The sequence below is a fragment of the Malaya genurostris genome, chromosome 3 (assembly GCF_030247185.1).
Source record: "Malaya genurostris strain Urasoe2022 chromosome 3, Malgen_1.1, whole genome shotgun sequence".
NCBI classification, from domain to species: Eukaryota; Metazoa; Arthropoda; class Insecta; order Diptera; family Culicidae; genus Malaya; species Malaya genurostris.
The window spans coordinates 36,994,324-37,013,835 of record NC_080572.1 but is presented as its reverse complement, the minus strand read 5'-3'; the positions used below and the strand labels follow the sequence as shown (position 1 = coordinate 37,013,835).

Genomic DNA, 19,512 nt, shown 5'->3' with positions numbered 1-19,512 from the left:
ATTAAACATCTCAAGCATGTTTCATTACCCAAACTCATTTGTTTGAAACACACATTCCGAAAGTTTGGTAATTGTCTACCGAACAGTCACCACTCTGAAAATATTAGGTGAATTGGAAAAAAAACGAATGTCGAACGATGAGCAATTTATCGAACGTTAGCAAACTGTTTAGTAAAGAGTACCGAATTAAATTGCAAAAAGAAACCATGTTGCACGTCATTTTGGTTTTTAGTTTATTTTGCACTCTGAACAGTTAGTGAATAAATTAATAATGTGTTATGTAATTATCTTCGAGCAAACTATGTATTGCAGGGCCGATTTTACATAGGGGCAGTGCGGGCAAGTGCCTTGGGCCCACGGTCTTAGGGGGGCCGAGCAGGACCAACCGAGCAAAAAACGACATTCAGTTAGCTTGGGACAAACAAAAAAATCTTGCCCCCGGGCCCATTAATACGTGAAAGCGGCACTGATGTATTGTAAGTTCGAACTCAACACTATTGAAATTATAGTGAATATAATCATGACACTTTTTTGCACCCTTCTTCGCACTATGAACATATTTTAGCGCAGTTTCTAGTTTCTAAACGTCCGGATAGAATAACTCTGTAGAACAAAAGGCAGAATCGTCTGGTCAGAGTACCAAATATACTTTCAAGCACTTCAGCAAAGGATATTGAATGACTGATTCGACGATTTGTTAAAGTTTGATTTCTTCACCGATGTGGCAACCTAAAAAAAAATAAAAAATCTAATCGGGTGATTGAGAGCGACGATTCCGGGAACTCTTTGATCAAGGTAGTATGGAGTGTGAAACGAAGCTGTCATGACATGAGTTCAATACATGTATAAAACCATCTCTCAAATTTGGTTATTATTAATTGAAAGTATTTATAGTAAATTAACTGCATTGCATAATTTCTTGTTCTCCTTACATGATATTTACTGTAATGCTGATTCGACTAATAGAAGACAATACATGATAACTACAAAATGTTGTTCTTCTGTTCTATGAGGTATTTTAACGCGTTTTGTAAAATTTTACTCAACCGATTCTTCATCAATTATTAAATTTTGGTTGCGAAAGAAAAAGCGAAACCCTCTGAACTGATTCACATGAATTTGGGGCTTAAATCGCAAACATAAATCACATAAAAAAGTACGGATGTTAATGTCAGAGACATAACTGAATGTCGTGAATACGAATAAAACTGACAGGATTTCTTTATACTTTCGAATTCGAATTGATAGTTGATCGATTGTGTGAATTGCGAAACTTTCCCCCTTTTCACTACTAGAATTTTTATGACGTCGATTGTCTCATTTCGGATTTGCATATTTCATTAAAAGAAACTATCAAGATGCTGTACAGGATACATTTCTGCCTTTTAGAAGGACCAAATTGTGCAATTCTCTGCGATATTTAGCACAGTTCGGAACATTTTTCTCGAACGATTTTCGCACAGAGAAAAGTGCACGAAGCAAATCAAATTATTTAGGATTTTCACTAAACTGATGATTTTTACCTTCGATTTGCAAAGAAGTAATCTAAATAGTTCTTTAGATAACATTTCGAGCCTTTAGAACGGCTGAACTATATAGTGTTGTCCACTTTTCGTTTTCTTTCTCTCCAATGCAAATGACCAGAAGCTTCCATGATGCAATCGCTCTTGTTTGAGTTGAAACTAGCTTTGCGTACAAAGCGCAAGACATCCGCTCGCAGTGCCAAATGATGCCAAACTAGTTTAATGCGTCTTCTCGCCTTGACGACTGGAAGGCAAATGAGAACTACGACCTGAGCGTTTTATGTTTTTAACCACGCAGAAGGTGCGCTCTCCGATGCCGCTGTTTGGATGCGTCTTCTTGCCCCGACGTCTGCTTCCATCCAACGCACAACAAGAAATTATCGTTTTTCGACCATGGATCCTCTTTTATAACGTTTAGTTGAAGATATTTGCCTGACAACCCCAAAATCGTCATCCTTGCGCGAAAAACACAAGCGAAAGTAAAGAGTCTTCCGCGTAGTTGTCAAATTTTGAGAAATCTTTATTTTTGAGTTGTTTGTCGTTATCTCACACTGTTCAAAATATTATCCTAAATTCCTGATCATATTTTTTGTGAAATAGTGAAAGAATTATGTTGCTGCCATTAATACAAGTCGAGATATTCACGATTAAGTGCTGCCCATTCTTCCATATGGCTAATTTTGAAAAAGAAACCCAATAGTAAAGTAACTCGTTTCATGACAAAATTTCTAGTATTTACACGAGTTTTCAAAATTGCTCGTATCATTCTATTTGCAAGCAAAGTTAGTATTTTTTAGATTATCCAAAAGTTATAGCTCACATTTCCACGAAAACAACTACCTTTCTTTTTAGTGCCATAATCCTATATGGATATCTTATTCAACGACATACGATATGTTTCACTAAATTATTCTACAGATCTACCATCCAGTTCTGAACCATGCAGACAATTCATTGTGATACGTCACATTTTAGAAAAAAAATATGAAAAACAGCAAAATGGAATCGTCGTAGCATCTCAGATCCGAAATACAATCTATACGAATGACTCGCTGTGCTGTCATTTTCAGTCTTGCTAGGTTACCGAAGAAACCCAACTGTATATAGCTGTATACGAATGCCTTGACGATAACATAAGCATCTCTGTGGTTTGAATTATGCAGTGTAGATAGATATGAAAAAAATGAATGCACTTTGCGATCGAGATATGCCACAGTAAACAAATGCAAACCGACATGTACACTACGAAACATAAATCTAAATAAATATGTAATAATGAAACATAAAGCATTACTCGAATGTGTGCATGTAAAATTGACACAGCTTATTAAAAGAAAATTGAGATTGAATTTATGGCTTCTCTTGTATCACTAAAGTTTTTAAATAGAAACAATTCTTGGAAGCATAGGGTTTCCAGTTCAGATCCATCTCTCTCCCGGTAACAATTTTATTTGGGATCCTGTATACATCAAAGCATACAATAATTGTGATGTAGTACAAGACACTGGATACGTGCTAGACTACTGATTACATAATGTAGCTAGCATTTTGTTTGAAGTAAAATTTGCTGACTATGGACCTACACACCAAATTTCTTTTATGGTGTTCGTTAATAATTCTTGCGGTAAGGATATACAAGAAAAAAATGTTTCGCCAAAGAAAACTTCTCTTTATTATTCCGATTCATTTGATAAGCAGATAAATGCACTCAACAAAATCATGCAAAAAACAACTTATGAAACTTTTACAAGTCATCCGATCATCCGAAAACCATTCGTTGAAAATTAACAATGGATAAATTACCGCTCAAAAAAGTTTCAGACTACCATTGATGATTTTTAGTAAAAATTACATGGGGTCACCCCGGGTTGGCGGTTCAGTGCATAGGGCACTGGTCTAACAAACCAGTTGTACTATGTTCGAGCCCCAACCTGGAAGGATTCGTAGTGCACCAGCCTGGTTCTTCACACTCTGAATCGGCTGCGAAATCTGTTGAAAAAGAAGGTCAAATTCCACTACAGGAATGTAATACCAAGGCTTTGCTTTGCTTTGTCAGATTTATTTACTCTGGACTTCTAACTGGGTCCAGAATATCGCGTTCAAAACATTTTTAGGATGATGTGGCGTTTGGAAGAGCTATACAATATGAATCAAACCTGTTTAACTCCTACTTGATGGTGTGGTACTGGATGACGGTTTTAATATAATTAGTATTAGAGTTAAGTTGGACCATCAATTTCAATATGTTCGAAAAATTTTTCTTAGCATAACTAACATAACTAACAATTGTACAACATTAGAAAGTTTCAACGAGTTGCATTTGCTACTTGGGATCGATTTTCATTTTGCAAGAAGTAGAGTGTAATGGCTCTAATAGCACGTTCTTCATGTGGCTAGTAAGAATACCAATATTTTTACTTTAATATATGTAACACTGGCATTAGCTATTTCACGTGGATTCGTAATATAGCAATTCGTTCGGAATCAACAAAAAATGAAATTTAATGTATATACAAACGAATATTGAGGATATATCTCAAATGCTAATAATGCTAATATACAAACGAATATTGAGGATATAATTATGATTTCGTTTCTTAATGATAAGTTAATATTATTACGCGATGAACATCCCTCCAGGCGATTGAAAAAAAACACTATCGCGACACTTAAATAGCAGACAAGTTGGGCCAAGCTGAACAAATTTTCTGTTTTACCCACACCTCTGCCGTACGATACTGGAATCCGTTCTGGATCGCGATAGTGTGTGAATTCGGTGCGATGCTCGAGAGGCTCGAGTTGTGAATAATCAATCAAATTTATTATCCGAAAATGACGGTGAATCGGAAAAGCTTGCTGGCGTACGTGTGGAGTGAGAATGTGGAAGATAGAGCGAATAGAGAGTGACAAATGCAGAGACCTAGGCACGGAAATGGAAAATGGTAGCACACATAACGAAAGCTTATGAGGCAATATGTGTATGAAAATTGATCCATTGATCGAAGAAGTACAGCCGAGTAGTGAGAAGAGAAAAAGCACTTTCCACTATACCAATATTGGTACTGCATATTCACTTCCGATATTTTTGTTGTAGGAAATGAAGACACTAGAAGGAAAGGAAATAAATCCGGACGTAATCGTTGGTAAGTTATTTAGGAGCATTTAGAAAAAATATCGTTTAGGATTGTATATGTAAATGCAAATAGAATACAGACACAATGCACTAGTTATAATGGGGCGTAATGTAGAAGCTCGTAGCACCATTCGTTCCCAAAGATGATCACTTTATAATAACAACGACTAGTGTGAGATAATCTTTGAATCATTGAACTATTAAGGAACATATGGGTATGTCTATTCACGCAATCAGACATTTAAGCTCACGATTCAAACAAGTCCTTAGATTCCTCTCTGTCTCGTAATAACCTACTCCAACGAACTGCGAAATGTTCTGTGGTGTATTCGCTGATGCAAATTATTCCTTCTCGCAGTGGAATACCACTCTAAATCGCTCATGGAAACCTTTTTCGTTTTATAACAGCTATTTCTTTCATTCTATTTTTGAATTTCTCCGAGCGCTCCAGTAATGAAACAGAAGTTAAGGGAAAGCCATCCAAGATTTTCACCGCCGGCTCCCTGCATTTGCAGAGAACAGTACCTTTTGAAGTTTTCTGTTCGCTTTCCATCTATACTGCCGCTTCAATTTTCGTAATTCCGAGTGTTCTTCAACCAGCAAAGAATACCACGAACTTCGATGCTGGCTGCGGGATGCCACTTTTTTCGAGCACCAGCGATGATGGTAATGTAGATTCACCCTATGGGTAGATATTGTAGCTATATAACCTACGTACACCCCAGAGAATTGCGTTTCCTCTGTTTTATTTTTCTTTCGCTGAACAAGTTGGAACGAAAGTAATGCTCGAAAACCGTTCCAGTCAGTACCGCCAAACTAACACATGAACTGGAACATTCGCTTGCACGGAACGAACAATTTTATATTACTGTCGAACTGGTGAATAGAAAAAAATCATTTGCGACTTAATTGCGATTTAAAGATCTACACTTTCTCTGTATATACTTCTTCGTACTCCTGAATCTGTACTTCGATAGAGCTCGATCATTTTCAATTGAGAGCTTAAAAATGTTGAATTTGGTGTACACTAAATATTAATAGTACATTGGTTACGAATTTTGTTACATCAAATTGAAAAATTTAATAGAGCACTCTTCAACCGAAGCTACAAATATATTCCAATTAAGCATTTCTTTACAACTTTTATCAAATTCAACAAGGTCAAAGATGACCAAGTTTTCGATGGCGACTGACAAACAAGGGAAAGAGTATTGGTTTCGAATGGAAATTAGATTAAAATGCATCCGAAGCAAAATTAATTTTGAGTTTTCTTTTGATTTCTTCATGACCATCTTCTCATTCGCCATGTGACGACTGGATGGAAGCATTTTGACGCTTCCATGCAAACGAGCTCTGGTCCAACGCTATTTCAAAAGACACCGTGTCTGTTTGCGTTCGCTGCCCGCATAATTTTCTTCTTTTTCTCAAAATCATTGACGTCCTACACACCGGAATGGAAAATTTTGTTTTGAAACCGTCTTGGGATTTTGCTTCTCTGCGTACGTTCGAAGCTGCCATTTTGCTTTATCAATAGAAGTACATCTCGGTAATGTTTTGTGTGATACATCTTTCATTGGTTCTGTAATTCTTATTGTTTCACTGTTGTTGTATAGCCGTAAAACTGGCAAACAATATTATGTAAAGGTAACATATATTCCGACAAGCCTGCTGTGTAGCCTTATGTGTTGCCTTCCTGTACAGAAAGGCTTTGTAACCACTGTCCAAACCACCGAGGCCCGGTGGGCCGAGTGTCTCACACCAATTGATTTTGTTCATATATATCACATTATATCTGTGTGTATGTGTTTATTTAACATTTTTGCTCACTAACTTTTCTCGACGATGACTGAGCCGATTTCAACGAATTGAGATTCAAATGCAAGTAGTTCCATTCAAAATGCCTGAATTTTATCCCAATTCGACTTCCGGTTCCAGAATTTCAGGATGATATGTGCAAAATTTAAACATGTGCAGATTCTTCGAGACGGTTGGATCGATTTTCAAAAATTAAGTGATGAGCTTAGGATCCCTTAGCAAATTCGACACGAGGTGTTCTGGCCGGATCTGGCGTCGGTCCACTACTCGAAGCGATCGTTCGAGGAGGTGGAACGGGTGAATATTGAACTCGCCCAACGGGGGAACTGCGTAATATCTACCCCACCAGAAGCGTAATATCTACTTCAACAATTTTGTCGCGAAAACTTAGGAGGAATTTTTTAATGTGGAACACATTTTTGTTTTCTATATACGGGTGCAAACTAGAAACTCAAGAAAAATACACGTAGAAATGTGGTCAGGTTTTGAACAATTACAGCTCAGTCAATTTTGTAACAATTATTAATATTATGTCACCATTTGAATGGAAATATTTCAACGTACGTACATAGCCATGTATTTTTAATTGTATATCATTGAAATGTTGATGAATAGCTAGCAGTGTCCTATTTTGTCTGCAAAAAATCGCCGGCATACTGGATTTCCCTGCCATAGTCGACGATTTTGAAGGAGTAAGCGATATATCAAAGGGAAAGCATCGCTCTGATTGGTCAATCGAATCAAAAGCGAAGCTGTTGGAAGCACGCGAATCTATAAATAGAAGCAAAATTATAGCTAACGTTTCAGTCCTACGCGTAGTATGCTAGATGTAGGTTGTTGCTAGACAGCAAGACAAAAGTGCGATTTGAAGCTTTAACTGCGATGCTGGTGCCATGCAAGATCGGATGAAATTCCATGTTATGTCGTTTCGCCTGAGAAAATGAAAACTACCCCAGGGTAAATTTTGAGTGCATAAGATTAATTTCTAATTTATATGAGATGAACTCGATTGATGATGAGATAAAGTTTATCGCTTCAACCAAAATCGCAGAAGGATAGTAATGGTAGAGAAACGCTATAAAAATAACTGCTTGCGTACAAAACTTGAACACAAGCTTGGCGAAGAGAAGCTTAAATATCGATATCCGTATCGCAAGCATGTACAAACATATAATTGCATACACTTGGGCTATTGGTGTAATTTCGTCGGCTACAAAACAAATACAAATCACGACTATTAGGTTGTTCGCAACGCTGTTTTATTTCATATGGACTGATCTACAACTGAAACATGTCAATCACGACGCTGAGATTTAGTTCTATTTTTTCGAGTACAAATTTAAAACAGATATAAAACTGCTCGACGAAATTGTTTTAAATTAATGAATATTTGAAACACGAATAGAACACTGTTTTAATTTTTTTTTGCGTAATCGTCTGTTACGAAATCCGAGAGACGAGATGTCAAAGTATCGAATGACATTTCAGAAATTATCAATATAAGCGTTAAATGTTTTGCACTGAATAATACAGTTTCATTTAGAAGCACTCCAGCACACTATGATCTGTAAAAATATTCATATCCTTTTCGAAATTATTAATTTAGTTTGTTTGTTCCTGATTTGAAACAGAAATATATAATTAGATTTTAAATCTTTCCGTTGAGATCGTCAAGCTCGAGTTTTATTTTTGACAGTTTTAAATTATACAACAGTATGTCATTTTAGAACAGATATCCATCACCGCGTTGCGAATAGCCTTATAGTCTATATTCTGGGTTCACGTGTTCGGTGTTGGTTCCTAATAAAGATCAATCTAAGCAGACTCTCGTGCATTTGCGGATTAAAAAGTGTGACGATTATTTGAAAATATCGATCATTAGAAATTTTGGTTGCCTTGTTCCACATCAATGGCTCGAACAACCCCAGGGGCTGATCCTTGTAGTTTTTATTAATATTAATTGGAATATGAGTTAAAATAAATTATTAAGATGTAAATTGGGTGTTCATCCACAAGTGGTGACTTTTCAGCCCTATTATATACATGATTTGGTTATTACCATGAAGACATCATTTGCTTCCTCAATTTTGTGATTTTTGTGTAGCAAAAATTGTAAATGGGAAAAAGGAACTTATATACTAACTTTCTAACTAATAAGAGAGCGAATTGATTTTTGTCGGAATTTTCTTATAATATTATGTGATATTACATCTGATTCGCTCAACCAAATTGGAATAAAGCATCCCTGGTCTGAAAATTTGTTTATAAATTAATGATTTGTTCTTTAGACAGAGCTTAGAATTTCTGTTTATAAGAAGATATAAACATTTAATATATTTATTACACTGTGAGTTTTTTGTCATACATTAAAGTATTTTGCTTGATCAGATTAAATTCAATTAAACTGAGGAGGAATTGATAAATAAAACGAAGAAAGAACATGCATGTTTTCGTCCGCCATGGCGAATATTCCGGTTAACTTCCGGAAGGTCGCTCGCAAAGACGCCGATTTTTTTTGCAAGTAAGCTTAAATAGTTACCTTCCATGGGAAATTCATCAAAAGCAACTATCGCCATCCAAAAAAATCTTTTTTTTAATTCAAACGTTAATGAAACTGTTGAAATGACTGGAGAAAAACATTATCACACAACTAGGTGGATTAAAAAGGGTTTTTCATATACCATTCCACTCAGTTCGTCGGGCTCGCAAAATATCTGTGTGTTTATTTCCGCAGATGTGAAAAACATTTATGTGTACTTTCTTTTCTCGAACAGGATTAGGCCTATTGCATCGAACATAAATTCAAATCCGAGTTCCAGAATTATAGGGTGATTAGAAAATCTTTTCTCGGTGATGGCTGGACCGATTTTCACAAACTTAGTGTTAAATTAAAGAACTTAAGATCTCATAGAAAATTCCTGAATTTCATTTTAAATTGAATTTCCGGTTCCGGAATTACAGAATGATGAGTGCAAAAATTCTTATTCGATTTTTAAAAGTGGCGTCGCAAAAATGAGAGATTTTTTTCCAAATAGACTATCAAAATATTCTAATTTGTAGATCTTGTTAGTAGAAAGAATAATAAACTCATTTCAGCAATACCGGTTCCCAGTTTCCGGCTCCGGGAGTATCGGAAATTGAGATAAAAGGTTCCAAAATGATATTAACTTCAATTTGTCGAAGACGGTTCGACCGATTTTAACAAACTTACATTCAAATAGAAGATTTTATATTCCCACAGATCACTATGACAGATTCGACCTCCATTTCCGAAAATATAAGGTGAAGAATGTTGAAAATTTCTATCTGTCATTAAGTTGACGATGCAGAGCACAGAAAAGCTGCGAAACTGCACTGAAAACTATTCCAATCTTGTTGGACTATGGCCAAACGTTACGGTTATTTTTCAGGCGTTGCGTTTGTTGTTAGCTTGTACATTGAATGTAAGTGATGGTTTCGTTGATGAGAGTGTATTACTATTGCTATTAGGGGTACAACTTTGCTTCCACCGTTCATTTCCAAAATTTTAAGCTTTATTGCGAAAAAGTGCTTACAGATGTATTATTCAAAGTATTGTCCGTCGGTAGCGACAACTTTCTCCCATCTTTCCGGAAATTTTCGGATCCCGGCTCGAAAAAAGGAGTCCTTTTTTAACGCTATCCATGAAGCAATCCATTTTTCCAACTCTTCGAAGGATTGAAAATGTTGATCTGCCAGGCCGTGTGCCATCGAACGGAATAGGTGGAAGTCAGAAGGGGCGACATCTGGGGAATACGGCGGGTGGGGCAAGACTTCCCATTTCAGCGTTTCCAGGTACCTTTGGACACTTTTGCGACTTGAGGCCGAGCATTGTCGTGTTGGAGGATGACTTTGCCATGTCACTCTTGATACTGTGGCCGCTTTTCTTTTAGCGCGCGACTAAGGTGCATCAGTTGCGTTCGGTAGCGATATCCTGTGATGATTTTACCCGGTTTTAAGAGTTCGTAGTAAATTGTTATTCATCTTCGAAGGTTTTTTCTCTTCCACCATCATGTTTGTCTTCGACATCGAAATCGCCATTTTTAAAACGTAGAAACGTTCTTTCACTCAGAGCAGCATCACCGTAAGTTTCTGAAAGCATTCGATGCGCTTCAGTTGCATTTTTTTTTCGAATTGTAACGGAAAAGTAAAACTTCCCGCAAATGGCGAAAATTGGGCACATAAACAGACATTTTCAAGCGTGAATAATACGAAAACAAGAACAACTGTCACTGAAACGGCGATGACAATTCGTTAGGCACTGTACACACTCACTTTAAAGGCATTATCATCTATGTATTTTAACCAGCCTCAGACGGTACAGCCACCTATCGGAAAACGGCGGAAGCAAAGTTGTACACCTTATAAGCTCTGTCTCAGAAGTACTTGGATTATTTGAAACTGATAAGAAAATAGCTGCATTGGTTTTTGATATAAACATCTCCATGTTCAGTTTTTCTCGTGGCTTTCCGGATAAAAGATATTTGGGAATGTTTACATGAAGGCAGCTGATTGTCATTGGTGACCGGCAATTTATATGGAAGCCTTGGTTCCTGTCCGAAAGTCACAGGCACATTACCTTTCAGATGGAAAGAGTGTATCTATGCTGCCACATGGTTCTTCGAATAAAATCATCGCAAGCGGAGGATGGCAAATCATGCACACGCACTTCTATGATACCATTCTGACACTGACATGTTTACAGCGAATTCATTTGCTTTCAACTTATCATGCAATTGAATGCATACAATATTATTTTTTATTGAGTGGAAGCAAATGCATGTGTTATAGATCAAAATGCATTTTCTCCTTCAACATCGTTTCAAGTTCTTATAACGAAGGTCGAACTTTATACTGCTTAATGTCAACAGCGATAGCTATTTTTGCCTTTCGTCTTTCATTTGTTAGTTTTGCTCTTTACAATATTATTTAATCGTTCACATCACTATATCGTTTTTTGTTTCTGTGCCGCTGAAAATTGGTAATAAATTTAAATAAATAAAAAATATAGATCTAACAAACAAATATGATAAAATAGAACTCGTAACAAAGCAATGAATCTTTGAATTTAAGAAGAAAATCTAATAAAAAATTTTATGATGTGATCTTTTTTTGCATAGGAATAATAAAACTAATTGCAAAAGTAATTAGGCAGCCACAACCGTTCTGCTCACGTCAACAATCAGAGCTTTTCTATTTGACGCTCGGAAAATGGATTCATTAAAGATTGATGAAACAAAACAAAGTCGAAAACGGGGCCGTTTGTTTTGAACGTAGTCATCGTATATTCTGAGTGCTGTAGTCATCTCACTCGCAAAGTTACAGCGAAAAGGGTCGTCACCACAGACAGGAAAGTTATAATGAAATAACTGCTCAGCGCACAATTCGCAGGCGAAAAGTTGACAGTAATTAACAAGAAGGAAGTGAAAAGTTACTGATTCTTCACTAGGCAAGTGTAAACATTGTGTCATTTTGCAGAAGGAACAAGATTTTAAGAATTTGACAAGTTTGTCTTCATCTTGTAGGAATTAAATTGTCCGACAGAATCCGTTCATTTGTGAGTGATAATTACATAACAAAGAGACATCAACCTACTTTCTCCACTTCTATTCGACTCAGCTCGACGGGATCAGAAAATGCCTGTGTGCAGGGATGCCAGGTCATTTTTTCAAAAATCTGTGATCAAACCCCAAACCTGTCTGTGAAAATCTGTGTCCGTTTTCCGTATCACAATAGCATTCAGTTAAAAATCAATTTGGTGAGCAAAAAAAAAAGGTTTCACTACCCATTTTCCGTACCATTATAGCAGATCGAATTCAATTTAGTGAACAAAAAAAAAGGTCTCACTACCATCACGCTCTGTACCTTTTTCCTCAACCGTTCTGTATTTTTTGGTGCTAAACTGTGCTCGATTTCCAAAATCTATTATTTATTCAAGAATCTGTGAAAATCTGTGATCATTTTCAGAAATCTGTGAAAATCTGTGTCATTTTTAAAATCTGTGCAGAAAATTGGAAATCTGTGAAACACAGATTAATCTGTGAAACTGACATCCCTGCCTGTGTGTATGTGTATATGAGTACGATTTCAGATTTTTCTCTCAGCTTAATTTTTTTGAAGATGGCTTTACCGATTGTAACAAACTTAGGGTCGTTTGAAACTTATTATTGGGTTGTGAATCAAGTTCGAAGATCAAATGGCTGTCACTGCCGTTTCCTGAGATATATTGGCATACGTGACACAACCGACAAAACACGCTTTTTTCTATCCATACTTTTGATGATCAAGTTCAAATGCATTGTTGTTGAAGATGCGACGTTAGCGTTGAGTCAAGCTTTTCTGAACTAACCGAACAATCTGAATGAATTCATATACTCATGTCAGAAATTATCCTAACGAAAATAATATTCATTGATTTTTAGTTACCTGCGTTCTTATGCAATCCGTGCATACGCCTTTACCATTTCTGCTACAATGAATTGTAGTAGACACAGTTCTACCGCAAAACTGGGTTGGTAAGCATATATCGACCACTAGTCTAAATCCTAGCCACCGTTTTCTTTAAAATAAGCATTCAGACTCTTCATCATAAACTACCAGTAGTAGTAATTAATTGCATCCTTTTAACCAAAATAACCTTGTTTATGTTCAAACCCATTTCAGTTAAAATTGCGCATGTCACCAACGAAAAACCAACGCATTCCAGATTGAAAATAGAAGGATCATTTTTTACTATTGGGAACACATTACATTCCGTGCAGCCAGAATGTTCAATCATCATCATTTCAATCAATGTGATTTATCTGCTTACCCAAAATGTCCTATGAAAATATACCATGAATAATAGTCTCGACCAATTTACATTCGAATTGTAGCTTATCCCAAGCAGTAGAAAAACTACGATCGAGAGTACAGGATCTAAGTCAATGAAGTGCAGTAAGCAATAAAACAATTTCAAAGAGAGAAAAATCGACAAATAAAGGTCATTTTAGGGGTTAACCTGTTTTTGTGCATAGGGCACATAACCATTTTTACATACTTTATGTTTCGCCTCGACTCGTCAGTACATAACAGTTTATGTTGAACTGTTATGTGACCAAGCAGTTCAACATAAACCCTGAAAACAATTTTTTTTGTTTATGTGTAGCCGAAGTCAGTTAAATTCACATAAGCTGTTGTAAATCATTTCATTTGATGTGATGTTTCCGGGATCGAAAACCGAATACTGGTAAAATAAATTCATTTGATCTTCGACTATTAAAATCTGCAAATCCGATAAACTCGATTAATTTATGTGAAATTAAGATTTTTACACTAATCACCAGTAGGATCTGATTAAGAACAAGAAGTATTTAAGAAATCCTAAGACATCTCATTTGAATCTTATATGGAGAAAATCGGTTATGCCATCTCCGATAAAATTGAGTGAAACTTTTAGTCACACACATTTGCTAAAATGTTAAAATTGGCATGATTCACAATTGCTACAGAACGGTTATTTTTGTTGGATATGTTAGACAAGTAATTTCATGTATTTTTGTAACAAATGTGAAAATCATTCATATTACTGCTTGTAAAACCAACTTAAAAACCTGACAGTATTATGTTCCAGATCGGTTTTATTAACTGACTGTACAATATGTTCATTTGTACACTTTCATATCCAGTTAAAACTTTGCTTCTACTCGCTATATCTCGAGCTATCGTCGAAACCAATTTCTGAAGAAACATTTGGTAACACTTGCTTCTCAACATCTTCCTGATCAGCCTCAATTACTCGGCTGACAGTGTGATCTAATAAACTCTGATGTTCCACAACAGCTCTTGCTTCATCTATTCGTTGGTGTCCAGGATAACATTTGTTTTTAGCACGAATAACACTGTGGTACGACGGCAATATATCAGTGCAAGTCCTTATGTTGATCAACTCTCTAACTACCAAATACTGATGTGTCGTCGACGATTCAAGGTTAACAAACTATAAACCTTGCGCGCTTATAGGCAAAATCTGGCTGCTAAATTATCATAAAACTGTTTCTAGAGACTTCCCTCAATACACTGGTACCTTAATTACTTCATCCTTGAATATCCATCATCGAATCGGGCTTTGATTGCATGTAGCAGTTACTGTACAAAAAAAAATTATTTTTAGTTTGACATATACGCGCACACGCAAAAACATCACTTTCACATCAGTCAACTTCAAGAGTAAATGATCCCGTTGATCAATTTGGCTCAAATTTTGGCATTAAATAGAGTAACTATCTGACAATCAAGGAAAAATGCAAAAGAAAACGATGAATTCCTGTAAACTTAACTCAAAACTTTTTATAAATTGAAAAGGTTATGTTAGTGTATGCTCAAACAAACATTTATGTTCTTATTAAAAATTCATTAAAAAAAGTTATGAAAACATGAATTATATGAGAGTATTGAGACCTTTGTTTTTTTTTTGCTCGCGAAAATGGTCCCGAGCTGCAATGATGTTATAATAAGTGGACACAGATTTTACACAGACTAATTTTTTTCGATCACAAATTTTTGAAAAAAAATTACCTGACATCTTTGCCACTGATCTCTAGTTTCAGGGTCGCCAATTTCAAGTTATTATTGTAATAAATGCTGTGGTTTACTCTTGATTGGCGAAAAATATACAAACAAATGAGTACATACATAGAATACTGTACTTACAAGCTTTCGTTTTCTCGGCATTGATGACCCGAAGATTCACCATCAGCAACGTCATCATTGTCAGTAAGAGCCAATTAACCAGTGTCGTTCGCAACGGTCCTATCGATCGGATCTTCAACCGTCCGATCGGGGGTGGTGGCCTCCCGGGGCCACACGATGTCGGTGCCATAGTTGCAACTCAACAGCACCGTGCCTATTTTGCAGATCAAATTCACAACAATCGTTTCGAAACGTGACTTGTCCGATATTTTAATGACAGAGTTTATAGACACACGTGTTCGATTTGTTTCATTCCAATCCGATTTGATGTGAATAGATTGTTTCGTCCAACTGAGCAAAAAGCACACCCACAAACATTGTAACGGTGGCAAATATTGGTCGTTTTCTTCAGCCTACGAGCATCTGGCAATAATTTCAATTTGAATCAATATGGGAGTTACAATAAATTCTATACATCGTTTTCATTTCCATGTGCATTAAATAGTGAATTGGATCAGTTATTTTTGCCAATATTCAACCATTTCTACTCTAATGGTTTTCCGTTATCTACATACAAATGTACGACAAACCGATTCTTACTTTATCCAATTCACAGTTCCGTGGTCGTACTATTTTGATTTCAAAAGTACTAACTTCTTTTTAATTAGTTCTTCACGTATTGATCTGCAGTCTAAAATTCAAACCTATGGAAAAATTTTCAACATACTTGATCTGTGCTTTTATCCAGCTTACACACACTTGTTCACATCCTGATACATCGCATTCCACAAACAAATTAATACATTTTCATTCATTCGCCACCTAGCCGTAACACTACATCGGGGTTGGTTGGCGTTCGGTGGACCACCGGTAAACTTACGATTCGTTCGAGCACTGGTTACTACGGATGTTTATTATATAACTAACACTCGTTGTGCCCAACTTCACTAGAGCATCGACACTCTTCCGACCACTCCAACTGTCTCGTTCATTGAATTGGGGCTATTCATACACATCGTCCACTCACGTCTGCGACTCCCGTACTGGTTATGTTTTTTTTATGTTGACCGGCTTTTTTTTAACTACTTCACTCCTGCTAGAAAGTGGCTATTGTTTTTCCATTAAAACTGCAAGCTATTCAAAGGGAGGATGGTAAAGTACGACCCGCTCGCTCGTGCGTATCTTTTCAATCAATTGCCGTAATTTGTTGCGGCATGATATTTCGGTGACTCTCGGTCCTGAATAGCCAATTCTTTTCTTTTGAAGTACTGTTTTTGTGCTGTCGCCTCGCCACCATTCCCGCCAGCAAATTAAATTACGTTCATTAATTTTTATTTTGGCGGGTCAGGGTTTTACAGTAGAAGTTCCAGGCTTCCCGGAAATCGCTACAGACGCTTTGAAACTGTTTTATCGGTACTTAGCGACATGAGGGTAACATATGCATTCGTAAGACTTGTTTATGTTGACATGTTGTATTTGAAGGATGATTGCTACTGGTTCCCCTGAAACGAACGGTAAGAAGAGGTTAATGATTAATAACAGCTTCATGACTTCCAGACGTATTTTGAGTACTTGTATACATGTAACAGGTTAGTACGTGTACAGATTTTTAGCATTTATTCAAGTAATAGACAGTTAAATCATTTACATTTGCACTTACAATATCTGATGCAAACACAGACGAAATGGTTCAGTTTTCTAACTGACTTAGTGTCCTAATAATTCGACTCAGTTCGTTTTAATCATAAAAAGGCTCTGTGTGCACGTACTTAATATGTTCACTCAATATTCTCAGAGCTAATTGAATCGACTTTCCTAAGCTTCAGGGACCGTTATACTGCTTCCGGAACTGATACAGAGGGATGATTTTGGTACCTTTCGAGTGCGAGTACAAAAAAATGCTTCGAAGCGCGAAGCGTACGCGGTGCTCATTTTGGAAAAATGCTGAGATCGAATCGTAAACAATAGTCAGCTGATTTATTCTCACATTGCATGAAGGACATTACTGTCCTCTATGTAAAAAAAATAACACCATTTCACTTTACCGATCGCGATTAATCGTGTCCGCCATGAAACTTTTTTTTAAACGTGGAATAAAACACAAACGGTTCATCCGATTTCAAAAAATTTTTTTTTTCATTATCAATACAATCCTTCTGGTTAATTGTGGAATATAATTTCATTCAAATGGCTGCCTCGGCTGGCCTTGCAGTACGCCATACTGTCGGTTTTCTAGTACATTTCCGATTGTATGCAGCTTTACTTCAGCTATGGCTGTACGAATGTTGTCCTTCAAGGCTTGAATTGTCTCTGGCTTGTCCACATAACACTTATCTTTGACAGCCATCCTAAGATAATAGTCTAACGGCGTCAAATCACAGCTCCGAGGCGGCCAAACGATATCCGAATTTCGACTGATAATTCGATCTTCGAAGACTGTGCGCAGAAGATCGATCGTAGCGTTGGCTGTGTGGCTTGGAGCGACGTCTTCTTGGAACCAAATGGGGTCCAAGTCCTCCTCTTCAAGTAACGGGAAGAACCAACCGCTAATCATGGCGCGGTAGCGCTCGCCATGATCGTGTCGGTGGCTCCTGCCGAAGAAAAATGGCCAAATCAAGCCGTCGGACCAAAATCCGCACCAAACCATCACTCTCTGAGGATGCATCGGCTTCTACATGATAACGTGCGAGAAGATGATTTTTTGGCAAAAATCGGCGTCTTCTTCAAGCTGATTTTCAAAGTAACACTGCACTATTTTCACGCGTTCCTCAAGCGTATACACAATCATTTTCGTTCAGCGGAAGGATAAAACTAAGTTTCTGTGAAATCAGAAGTGACATTAAGGTTACCAATGTCGAAATAACCGCTAGTTAAAAATAAATTGTCAGATGGCGGACCCTTTGAATTTGGTGAACCAACGCACAAGCTCTCACAGAAATTATCAAGTTTATCCTTTATTCATGAAGACATTTATTTGTCAGATGAACTACAGGGTCCGGCACTCGAAGTGTAACCAGTTAAAAAGGCCATAAATTCAGTTTGGAAAATTACTTTTACTTAATTCAAAGTACAAAATGTGTACAAATAATACAAAATTCAGAATCAATTCACTTTTGCTCGATATGACCACCTTTTGCCTTGACTATGGCCTTGAGACGGTCAAAAAACGAACCGCAAGCTGCCCGAATGTGACTTGCAGGCGTATTTTGGCCCACTCGCGGACAATAACTTTCCCGATAATATGTCGCATTTACCTTGACGCCAGGCTCGAAGGTCTGAAGTTGGTTACACTTCGAGTGCCGGACCCTGTATTTTAACAAATAAACAAATATCGATGATGGTACACTATTGTTCAATCGGGTTGCCAACTAAATTTTGTTCCACAAAATTCAGAGTATATCCATTTTCAGTAATATTGGTTTAAACAAAACAACATTAGTTGAGTCAACTACCGCAAAAAACCTGTTTTAATCCATCCAGTAGTGCAATGATGCCTTTCTCATATCAATCATATTCTCATATATAATACTGTGGTATTCTATTTAAAATGTTTCTCTTCGATTTTTGAAAGAAACCAAAGAGATTGTTAGAGCATTATCTAGTATAAATCTACGAAATGAAACATTGCTTTGCTCGCGTAGTTCATCCTTAAGAAAACGAAGTGGGTTCACTATTATATGTACTTCCAACACCAGAACTCGAGAGCCGGTATAATCGAAGTCGTTTCGTACGGTCACCAACTAACATGACGTACAAACTCTACTAGTTTCTATTCAAATTTTAAATTTTTCATACGATTTTGCCATCGTACTCTAAACGACGGTTTAAATTTGGCGGTTCGGGAGCTACGGTGTAAAAAGTTCAAAATGAACTAAAAAACTACAAGGATCAGCCCCATCGGGTTGTTCGAGCCATTGGTGTGAAACAATGCAACCAAAATTTCTAATGATCTACAATCAAACAGTTCAATCAATCGTCACACTTTTGAATCCGCAATTGTACGAGAGTCTGCTTAGATTGATCTTTATTAGGAACATTGTTTGATTTGTATTTGTTTTATGTCGTTTTAAAACTGCATTACACCGGTGCAGTGCTACACCATGGCATAAATAAAAGAACAAAAATGATGAAAACATAAACAGTAACCCTTGACTACAATAAACAATTCCATTGTACAGAGCAACACCAAACTTTGGATAAGTGCTACACCAGTGGTATCGGTGCAGAAAAAGTGTAGCACTGGTGCAGTGCTATAGGTTAAAATGAACGGTTTCAGTTCAGCCTTCGCTACACCGGCGTAGTGCAATTTAAAAACGAAAACGACATTAAAGCCGACGAAATTACACCAATATC

At 36.8% G+C, this 19,512-nt stretch overlaps 1 protein-coding gene across 5 annotated transcripts in view; it reads right to left on the bottom strand.

Moving 5' to 3' along the window:
- The window catches only part of LOC131436968 (uncharacterized), a 193,077-nt gene that overhangs the window by 129,068 nt on the left and 44,497 nt on the right, over positions 1-19,512 (bottom strand). For 4 of the 5 annotated variants that reach the window (XM_058605978.1, XM_058605981.1, XM_058605979.1 and 1 more), the window contains one exon: positions 15,181-16,661. In XM_058605978.1, coding sequence (XP_058461961.1) covers positions 15,181-15,349 — 169 coding nt within the window. In that variant the 5' untranslated portion in view covers positions 15,350-16,661. The remainder of the gene's footprint in view (positions 1-15,180; positions 16,662-19,512) is intronic. The other variant, XM_058605982.1, reaches the window with a different exon arrangement.